Genomic DNA, 10,443 nt, shown 5'->3' on the forward strand with positions numbered 1-10,443 from the left:
GCTTGCGAACACTTTGAATGCAACTGGATTGCTCGCGACTGCTTGCGCTTCGCTGGGGTTCCCGCGCAACCCTTTTATCTTCGGGCCAAACTGAAGTGCAGAATCTTGACTTGCGCCATCGCGGTCTGTTATCTTGCAGGCCAGGTGAGAAAATATGGTTATTTATTTGACCAACGGTCAATACCAAAGCATGATTACACAATCTGGGTGATAAATCAGACAGTTCAGTCGGTGTTTTAACTTTCAAAAGCTGATTTGTACTAGGCGAGTTATTATCCGGTTCCAAAGGATTTGATTTGCGCCGGCGGATAAAACTGCCAAGCGGAAGACGAACGCTTATATTTCAAAACACATCTTTGACGGAATCTTTTGAGACGGAGAAAATAAAGGCTGTTTGTTTGTTGTCTGCTTGACACAAGCCGCAGATAGATTTCTAGCTATCCCGACCTGTATATCTTGAATATAAACTGGACTATCTCCAGAACTGAGGGACTACAGAACCTTGTTTCCAGCTCTTTTTTTATGACCTTTCATTGTCTAAAAAGACTGAAATCCGGCGTGGAAAGCTCGAAGCGTACAGTTAGATGCGAAGTCACGTCTTTCGGGGCAACAGGCCATGAAAATGATCACACTTCGGTGATTGATCAATATCAGTGGGTTCATGTACCGATTGAAGTTGGCAAAAGGTCGAAAAAACTTAATCCGTCTAAAAACCCGCAAGTCACTGAAATATAGTAACTTATGCTTCAAACATGAAGACTGCTCTGCAGAGAACGGTATTCGAAAACTAACGGATTTTGATGACAATTGATCGCTTCAAATAAACCGCCGAGACGTTTTATGCAATTGCGTTAAGTAAGTAGAAAGTGCTGTTGACCTTTTCACTTGAATTGGTCAACCGAAACGTGAACGTTCGCCAGAAAAAGCTGTTACCTTTCCCATCAGAAAATTCAATGAAAGTCGTTTTCAGTTTCAGTGCTATTTTTACACTGTAGCAGTGTTAAAAGAAATATGCATTGTCGCTGTTCGTTAACTGTTTATTACCTGTCAGTATACTGATTTTCAAAACGAGGAATTACAAACTTACATTTTGATGAAGGAAAACACTTAAAAAATTGTTGATTAAACCTTAACAGCCCTGAGGGGATAGAAGTTTTTCGAAATCAGTATGTACCGTATACAGCATGAATGATCAGGCTGGTGACGGAATACCTATGTTACGACAATCGTATTGTGAAATACGGCAGTTATTTTACAGTATTGCGTCACTGAAACTTGTTTTAGTCACGAGTGGAGGTCTGCACGTTTTGTTATTCACCACACTGCAAAACAAACCAATTAAACTCTTGAAACGGATACGTGTCAATTACTAAAATGCACATTCATACACCATGACGTAATATGACGTAATAGAAGTGGAACTAAGGACGTATAACTCCTTATTTGGATGTTACATGTGCGAATCATTTCAGATATCCGAACTTCGCGAAGAATGCCGATAAAACCGTGATGAACTCACTCAGAAAACATCCTAGCGAAACAAATTAGGTACATACATGGATGAGTAGCCTAACCTGAATGGAATTTTTAAATTCCATTTGTAAAGTTAAATTTGGCAGTCAGGTACGTAACACGAACAGGGCAGGGCTTCTAATAGTCATTTTATTGCCCATTTTACCATTCAGGTTGCGGGAGCTGAATACGGCGTTGACGCCCATGACGAACTAACTATCCGTCATCAATCCACTGATGGGGCCTCCCGCCCTGGGAGGCACAGAAATGAAACTGCTGTTAGCCGTATTTTATTTGTTGTGCCTTCTAAACTCTTTTTAAACATTACCAAAACTGATACTAAAATCTTAGCTGATAGCATGGATTCCCGACCTGGAGCGTACAATGAAAACTATTGCGGTAATTCAATCCTTTTCTTTTGCGATTATAGTGATTCTTTTTGGAAAAACCCAATTTTTGCGGCAGGTAGGATAATCAGTATAGAGGTCGTGACTTCCGCTTGGTTTCAGACTTCGCCCGTTTTCAAGATCATCGTCTCGTGACTAGAGCCAAACTTGTGAGAAACTACTGACGAACGAGAGAATCAAAATAGGAGCAAAACATCCCAATTCAAAGAACAACTGAGTTTAACCGACCGAGTAACGTGGACTTTTTCGTAAACGATTTTCAAACCGGAGGAATTTGAAAACGCTGACTTTTTGTTTTAGTGCGGACGGGAGCATTTTGAAAACGGATTTTTTCGGAAACGATGACGTTACCATAATCAGTGATGATGTTCCGTTTCCCGAGTTTTTCTCACTGAAAAGTCTAAAATGAACGGTGATTGTTGCGTTCTTAAATTTCTCCGGCGTAATGTGGACGGAAAACATTTGATGCGTTTTCAGAGTGAAACCTCCGTTTTCATATCAGCTTCCGGCGTAGTGTGGACGGAGTCTTCTGTGCGGCCGGAGGCGTAAGAAAAGTAAGGCGCAAAAATAATTTTGCGGACAAGTTTTACCGACTCCGCGCGGTATTTTGGTTAGTGCGTCACCGTGTCTTGTAAATTGAGGACCGTGTTGTCATGTCATGCGCTCTCAAAGTCCAGTTTCTTTCCCGCACGAAGTACTGAACACCCCGTTTTTCTATGAATCTTTTTCTGATCAAAATATTGAGTCTGAAATTAGGAAAATTTTAAGGATATGTTAAGAACGGGTTGAAAAATGTACATATCTTTTTAATGAGAATTTGTATTTCTCTTTTTGTGCGTTTGGGTGTGTGTGTGTGTGTTTTTAGAGTACTTATACACCCTTACGGTCTCGAGAATTCGAAGAGTACTAAAAGATTGAAAGGTAAGTCTCCTTTCATTGCATAGAGACATAAAAATGCAGTTCAAAAATTGTTTGGTGTGCCTCTTACAAGAAGTGCCACCCTTGTGAACTGAGCTGTTGTTCAATCAAAAATTGCAAAAGTACGGGAGAAACATATCAAGTGATCGATGTAACTGTGAATCCTGAAGCCTTGTAGTCAGCGGTGTATAGAGACACAAACACATCCCATCATGTCTTGTTAATCAAAATGGCGGACGACGAGAAGAATTTTAAGTTTCAGTTTGTTCCAAACAAAACTTTCCTGGGTTTTGAGTCTTCTGAAGTTAAAGAACTTTTTATGAAGTGGTAAGGGAAAATAATTAATCGTTTGATTTTTGAATGCATGTTGGTACAGCTGTCAGTGAGAAGTTTTTCACACCTGTGTTTGTTATGTTCAGCTCGATCGATCGCGGAGGAGAAAAGCGCGCGAATATTTCAGCTTCTAGTATTTATCAAAACCAATATTTTGATCATCTGGTTTTGCAGGGGAATGATATCGCGAAGTAAGGTGCAAATGTTCTCGTACGACCAGTTATTTCAGGCGTATCAGAAAGACAAATTTGTTTTGGTAAGTTGTTATCGTTGAGTCTCGCCAGGGCCCTGGAAACAGTGAAGACCAACGATCGACGGACCACCCTGGATAAATAACTTAAAGTTTATTTAATTTTTTCGGTTGTCTTTTTCTAGCTGTTGTTTTGAGAACTAACTGTAAACAGGCCAACCGGTGCATCATTAAGGCTAACCGTAGTGATTTTAACCAGGATGCTAACCAGACATCAAGTTTTACCCTGTCTTCTTAGCACTGAATGGCACTCCTGTTAACCTAAAAGGCACAAAGGTTTAACTCTGAATGGTGCACCAGTCAGCCTGTTTCTGGTTAGCTGTCAATAATATTGTGATGGTAACATGAAGTAAAAGGAAAATTATTTGACTGCCAGGCGTGCAGTATTTTAACAACGTTGTCCAGCAGCCAAAAATCTAGACACAGCGTGATTAAAATTTGCATGCAAGTTTTCCAGCCTCTGAAGCTCTAAAGCTAAAAGCTGTAAATTTATTAAACTTAAGTTTAAAATTTAAATTTTTCAGTGTTATAATTCAAGAGCTTTGACAACTTATTTTAATTTCAACCCTCTTTTGAAATCAACAGGACTTTTTTCAAGATCCTGCTGTAATATCAAGTCTGCAGGTTTGTTACTGTCTGTTCTACATTCTGTTTTAAATGTACAAGGGATAGCTGTTGATAGAGTTTACTGGTTAACCAAGTCAAAGTCAGACCTGAGCTTGAGTTAATGTTTAAGTCACTATTTTTAGGGAACAGTGAATAAAAAGAATTCAAACTCAATCAATGGGGTGCTGAACAAAATACAAATAATCCACCAATATATTTACAAACAATCACATTTACCTTCATTCAGTACATATTACTCTCCAGAAATGCCAACTTCCCAAAACCCTAACCTTGTGATGACGATATATTTAATATTATATATATTTTATTTTTTTTTAGATTGTGTCTCCCTCTGATACATGGGGTCCATTGAGTGAGTCATTTTGAGCTACATACAGAAGAGAAAGAAGGCAGAGACTTTTGATTCTTTTTCAGAACTGCCATTTTTTTATTGACATTGATTGTGTAGTTCCAGAAAGTATCCATACTCTCCCCGCCCCACAGAAGGGGTTGGATTTTCCTGTGGGTTGGGGGTTATGTAACACAGGGGTTTCAATAAAAGCCGGTTACCGGCAGTCTACTGCCGCCTGTAGGACCTCTTACCGCCGTCTGTTTGGATTTCAGTGACGAAAATAAAAATGATATTAATAAAAAAAAGCAAATACAACAACAATGGCAACCACTGAAATTTTTAAATGCTACAAAAACGTGGGCAAACTAACGTTCCAAAGAAATAGCGTACATGTTGTTTGTAGTCACCGATCAGTGTTATCACTGTTCATCTCAGGATACCTAAGACATCTGAATGATTTTTTGATAATATGATTCAATTTTTCATTATTTTATAATTATTGAATAACTTAATAATGAACCATGGGAGAATCAACGAAAAGTTGAAAATGAGGTTTGGTTTTGTAAGAATATTAGTAGAAAGAATTTTGTTGTAAAGTTTATCTCATTTCATTTTTTTTCTGAAGAGTTAAAAACCAGTTTGTTGCCATGTTGGTACATTTGTTGTACTTGTTTTAAGAAAGGACTTCAAAGAAATTACTGCCTAAGCGGATATCAAGTGTCACTGAGAGATATCTGCCTAGAAAGGTATTCAAAATGCACCTCTTTGCATCAAAAAATTATTAGTTTGTCAAAAAAAAATCCTACTTTGTGGTCAATAAAAATACCCATCAACAGCACGCTTTTTGATGGCCAGAACGCTGGAAATTGCATTTTTGAGCTTCTAGATTTCAAATTTTTTCCTGGGGGAGTATGCCCCCAGACCTCCCTACAGGAAAGGGGCCTTGTGGCCCCTTTAGTGGTAACAGCCGCCTATTACACCTTCAGTGGCTGCTTATAACTGATGTTATTGAAACCCCTGGTAATGTAATCGGAATTTCAGGAGGGTTTTTAGGGGAGGACTTAACAACAGCAGTAGCTTTGTTTGCATGTCCATAGTAATTACAGTATTGCAAAAGTTTATTTTCTAAAACAATAATGAAGTGGAAAATAACAAATTATACAATTAAGCTGAAGAATTTTGATTTGATATTATTAAGCCATCACGTAATACAAAACATGAAGATATGAATTTAATCATAGTAAATTAACTAAATAATTAGAAGAATTCATCAGTATTGTGACAGTTTTCGTAATGTTGGTTTGTCGAACATCAGGCAGTTGTAAGTAAATTTGATTAATTAAAGAAGGTTTCTCTTAACGTTGGGTATTTCGGGCAGTGAAAGAGAAAGTGAATTTTGTCTTCAAGATTAGTTGACATGCATACCAGGCATATTCTCCGTTCACAAGGGTTTGCTCTCTTCTAAGAGTGTTCTTAGAGCGCTTGGAAAAAATCCTTTCTGCGGGGGGTAGGAATATTTTTTGGAACCACACATTATTTATTTAATGTTCACAAAATTTGCAGCCCAGCTTTGGGGTGACTCATCTAACTTTAATTTTATTCTTTTTCCATCATAGGTGTCAAAGCATCTTCTGTTACAGCAGAACCTGTCTCTTGTGTTGTTACATCAATGGACTTTTTTGACAGACTTCAAGAGCAAGGTTTGTCTGAATCATTCACAAGTATCCTATGTTAGTATCTAGGGAGAATCGGATACAAGGGCTAAATTGATGGATTCTGCATCTGAAGGCAAAGTTTGAAGCTAAACTGGAAATTCTGAAGGGATGGCATCGCTGCGGGGGTGGAGGGGGAAGGGGCATGATTCAATTAAAAACCTTCTTTTAAAAGGGTAATGAGTATGGCTACATGTATTTTCTGGAGAGACGCATTTCACTGCAAGTATTTATTCACATTAAAAAAAAAAAAACTAAAATATTGAAAATATTCGTATTGATAACAAACTGGGTTAACTACAATAGCATTCAGGTAACTATCATTAGAAACAAGTTCTCCTCCTTATGCCAAACAATTATGGATGTAAGCCAATATAAGCTTATAATAGTAACAGAAAATCGCTGACAGCTAATAATATTAAAAGTTGCTTTCATCTAATGCAGAACATGTAATTTAATATACTCTATAATATACCTCAAAAGGTATTGTGAGGGAGTCAGGAAATATCAGAAAGTGTTTTGATGAGTTTTATGAAGACTTTGTCATTTCTGATGAACTCAGAAAGGTAGGAACTATTTTAATTCTTATCCACGAAGAACTTGCTTACTGCATTTGTTGTCTTTTTTATGGTATTAATTAGAAGCACCCAGTTTAACCAGGCCTCTTTATCCCTAACACCCCTGACCCCTTTGTTTTTCCCTCTGTCCTCTTTTCCTTTCCTGTATTCATCCATCTCTTACTCACTAAATCCCTCCCTCTCATTTTCCCTCCTTTCCTTTTCACATTTCTCCCTTTCTCACTGCTGCCATCCATCTCTCCATATTTCCTCTTCTTCCCCTCTCTCCATCTTGCTCCTTCTCTCTGTTCCTCTCCATCCCTTCCTTCCCTGCTCCCTCTAACTTTTCACTACCTCTTCATCTTTCCTACTCTCACTCCAAGTCCTTTATCCCTCTCTTACTCTTTCTCTTCTCTTCACATTCCTTCCAACCTCACTTCTTCTCTCAAAGGTCAATTCCCTCTATGAGATGCACCTGCGGGAAATCATGGTAGTTGTATTCATCATCCTGGACTGGATTCTTATTTGTATCCTGCGAACAGGGTAGGATATTTGTTTAGATGAATACAACTACCATAATTCCCTGCAGGTGCATTTTATAGAGGGAATTGCCAATTGCTCACTATATCTACTTTCATTGAAGCACATCTATAAAAGGAACGCACTGGTGCATATTAAGAAAATCCTTGCATTACATTATAGGGTGTCAGCATTGGCTCCAACATACTGAATTCTCATTTTCATTAAAAGTTCTATTTCATCTCACATGGAGTTTTTCCCACTTCTCTGGCCAGGAATAAGCCTTCCTCTGATAATGTCAATATTTTTCATATGGGGAGCAGGGTTGGCGAAGTGTTGAGAATGCCAATGTGGCCTGGGTTCGATTCCGGCCCGGTGCCATATGTGGGTTGAGTTTGTTGCTGGTTCTGGCCTTGCTCCAAGGGTTTTCCCCTGGGTTCTCTGGTTTTCCTCCCTCCACAAAAACCAACATCTCCAAATTCCAATTTGACCAGGATAGAGAACCCCCATCAAAACCAGCTAAGGCTGATGTTGCTTCCTCTCTAACATTTTAGGTCTTAATTCTGGAAGAAGCAGAAACATATCCAATATTTAGTGATGCAGACAGAAACGAGTTTATTTTCCTGATTTTCAAGCATATATGTCTTGGAGGCCAAGTTTGTCAAGTAAGTTAGTTGAGATTCGTACACTAGTTAATACAAGCTCATTTTTGTGAAGGAGAAGAATGAAGACAATCTGCTGGCGTGACTTACTTGAGAAAAAAGAAAACAAAAACAATACCGCTATGATATCAAAATGTAATGTTTTTCGCAGCCCATAAGACACTTGGCAACTTAAAATATCATTAAAAATAGCCAATGGAATCCCAGAATAATTTCATCTTATGAGCGATTATGTGAACAGTGTACCTCTTTAAGCAACCAGGGTTGAAAGATCCTAAGTCTTTCTTGAAGCCAAGCTGCTTTCTGCGAAAGCCTTCTTAGTACTAAATTCATTCTGCCATATCATTTCTTCCAAGAAAGTAATTTGCTTTCTGGACTGTTTGTGTTGGTTTGTGACTTTACACTAAATTCAGTGATTTATACTTTGCCATTTTCGCTTAGTATGAAGATGACATAAACCCTTACCTCGAAACAACCAAGACAATTTATAAAGATCTGTTAAGGTAAGTATTGCTCAGGTTCACATTAATGAGTTAACATTAGTTTAAATAATTTTATGGCTACTCTGACGCAGCGCTTTCGTTTCGTCCCGGCCAAGAACTCTTCAGAGACCTTTCTGCTTGGCAAACTCGTTGAGCATCGTGAATCTGGCGGTCGTGGAATCCTTATGCGATATAACTTGAAGGCGAGATTGCTGTCATCATTTTGTTAGCGAACGGGACTTGAGTCACGATGTATTATCACAAGCAACTGTCAACTTTCATTGTCATTTATCAACATTAGTTTAGTAGAAAGAAGTTGATTTGCAGCCATTCCAGAAGTGTACCGTTTTTTTTCCCATAAAATTGTCCGCAAATTGTAAGTAAAAACGCCACTAAACATTAGACTGTTCACAGCCTCTAAATTTTGCAACGTACGCGGAAAAAAAAGCTAGCGAGCGAAGTACCTGTCAAATCTCCCAGTCTACTACAAACATACGGGCAACTAAAAGATCATTTCAGTAGCTTATCGGTTGCGAAGTCCATTGTTGAGTGAAATTGTCAACTGTTATTTTCGGAGACATCCAAATGTCGTTAAAAGCGCAGAAAAGATCTGACCAGGATTTTCGGAAAGGTAGCGACTGCTCGCAAATTGGAATCTTAAGATTTCTTTCCTGAAAAAGGTTTTTACCTCTTTGAAACATTCATCACTAGTTGAAAAAATGTTTCACAAAAATTAGATTTAACTTTCACCTTGGAACTTCCCCGGACTCTCGTGGTAGTTTTATTCGTGGGCGTGTGAGGTCATCTATCACCTCTTAATAGTGATTGCTGTTGATTTTACAACTCTGCATGGCTTACTTTAAACCAAGGTAGTTCCGCAGGTAGAGAAGACAAAGTAGCCACGTGGAAAACATTGTACGGTCTCCGGCAGCAGTTTGGTTGAAAAGTTTGGAAAACCATTTTATTTTATTACCGGTTTTAAGCCTTATTGTTTCGCTTTGTTGGCTTCCAGTGTACACAAAGACCCGACTACCAAGAAGTTGCAAGTCGGATCAGTTGTGCTAAAAGTCTCTGCTCAGGTATTGTACGCTTGAAGATGACAACTTCTAAGCCGTTTAGAAAATATGTTTTACTTGTGTAACTTGATCTGACGCTTAGAACTCCGGTGTCTTCAGGTCCAAACTCGTCCACTCCGAACACCTTTTCGGTTGTTGACGGACCACGAGTATTTGTGCGTGTCTGTGTGTGATGTTGAGTCTCACAAGAGAACGACACTCGTAAGGCATAATAGGCATAACACAAGGAAGGATGGTAGTCCGTCGCAGGTTCCCCTTCTCAGTCCCTGCTTCCCAACAGCCCAACAGCATTATGGCCTACAGGACAAGAGGCTTGCCGGGCTGTTTACGGCAGAGCGCTGAGCACGTGAACAGGATAGACACTAAAAAAGAATTTTGCACTTTAACTCTGCCTCTGTGGTCGCCACTCGCGGTCTACGCACAGCTGACTGTCTGTCTACAGGTTACAGTATTAGAGACAAACCATTTTGAGTCGGGGTTGGGCAATCTTCAGGGGCATGAATGTTTTGTTCTCACCGTTATGTTGTGCATGATTTTATTTGGTGGGCAATAGTTTGTGCAAGATTTGTTTGTTAAGTCAAACACAACCTGAATAGTAAGTAAAAGGCACTTGGTCAATTTTTTTCCCTCATGGCTCCCCTTGGCGATTTTTTTCAGCCGTTTTGGCTGTGCAAGAATTTTTTTAGATATTGCTCAACCCCACCTCCCCCCCCCCCCCAAAAAAAAAAATAATGTTCCGTTACTGTAAATTTCTTTATCACCATCCGCTGCTCGTGAAAATCAATTAACGCGGCCTTCCTCTAGAAAGAAAGACCTGCCTCAGGAGGGAGACGGAAAGTGAGCTAGTTACCCCCCTCCCCCCCCCCCCCCCCCCCGCTTACACATTACACTAAAGTAGCCTTCTGACCTGAAGGGTTCGTTTCTTTTTGTGTTAGGATGAAGATGGTTCACCGATTTACCCTTCACTTACGTCACACGATCAGTCTTTTGCTTACATGTGCATCAACCTGCTCAAGAGACACGTGTACATCTGGTATCACTCGTGGACGTAACAGGC

The 10,443-nt window shown here is 39.3% G+C and overlaps 1 protein-coding gene across 2 annotated transcripts; it reads left to right on the plus strand.

Moving 5' to 3' along the window:
- The first annotated feature begins 2,965 nt into the window (after nucleotides 1-2,965).
- On the plus strand, nucleotides 2,966-10,440 carry LOC145491630 (cilia- and flagella-associated protein 300-like). Of its 2 annotated transcripts, XM_081470842.1 has the most exons (10): nucleotides 2,966-3,164; nucleotides 3,345-3,426; nucleotides 4,006-4,044; nucleotides 4,366-4,399; nucleotides 5,995-6,078; nucleotides 6,574-6,656; nucleotides 7,721-7,831; nucleotides 8,270-8,331; nucleotides 9,323-9,389; nucleotides 10,322-10,440. In XM_081470842.1, exons 1-10 carry the CDS (start codon nucleotides 3,067-3,069, stop codon nucleotides 10,436-10,438), a joined length of 777 nt encoding a protein of 258 aa, XP_081326968.1. In that variant the 5' UTR covers nucleotides 2,966-3,066; the 3' UTR covers nucleotides 10,439-10,440. The 2 variants fall into 2 exon arrangements, with proteins under 2 accessions (XP_081326968.1, XP_081326967.1); XM_081470841.1 differs by having other exon boundaries at nucleotides 3,074-3,426.
- The last annotated feature ends 3 nt before the right edge of the window (nucleotides 10,441-10,443 follow it).

The sequence above is a fragment of the Orbicella franksi genome, chromosome 7 (genome assembly GCF_964199315.1).
Source record: "Orbicella franksi chromosome 7, jaOrbFran1.1, whole genome shotgun sequence".
In the NCBI taxonomy this organism is placed as follows: Eukaryota; Metazoa; Cnidaria; class Anthozoa; order Scleractinia; family Merulinidae; genus Orbicella; species Orbicella franksi.

Excerpts from the sequence above, each read along its gene's own strand:
- LOC145491630 (XM_081470841.1), top strand. The coding sequence starts at position 3,202 with ATGTTGGTACAGCTGTCAGTGAGAAGTTTTTCACACCTGTGTTTGTTA. Across the intron at positions 6,657-7,720 it reads TTTCTGATGAACTCAGAAAG|GTCTTAATTCTGGAAGAAGC; the intron begins GTAGGAACTATT and ends CTAACATTTTAG. Across the intron at positions 7,832-8,269 it reads TTGGAGGCCAAGTTTGTCAA|TATGAAGATGACATAAACCC; the intron begins GTAAGTTAGTTG and ends ATTTTCGCTTAG.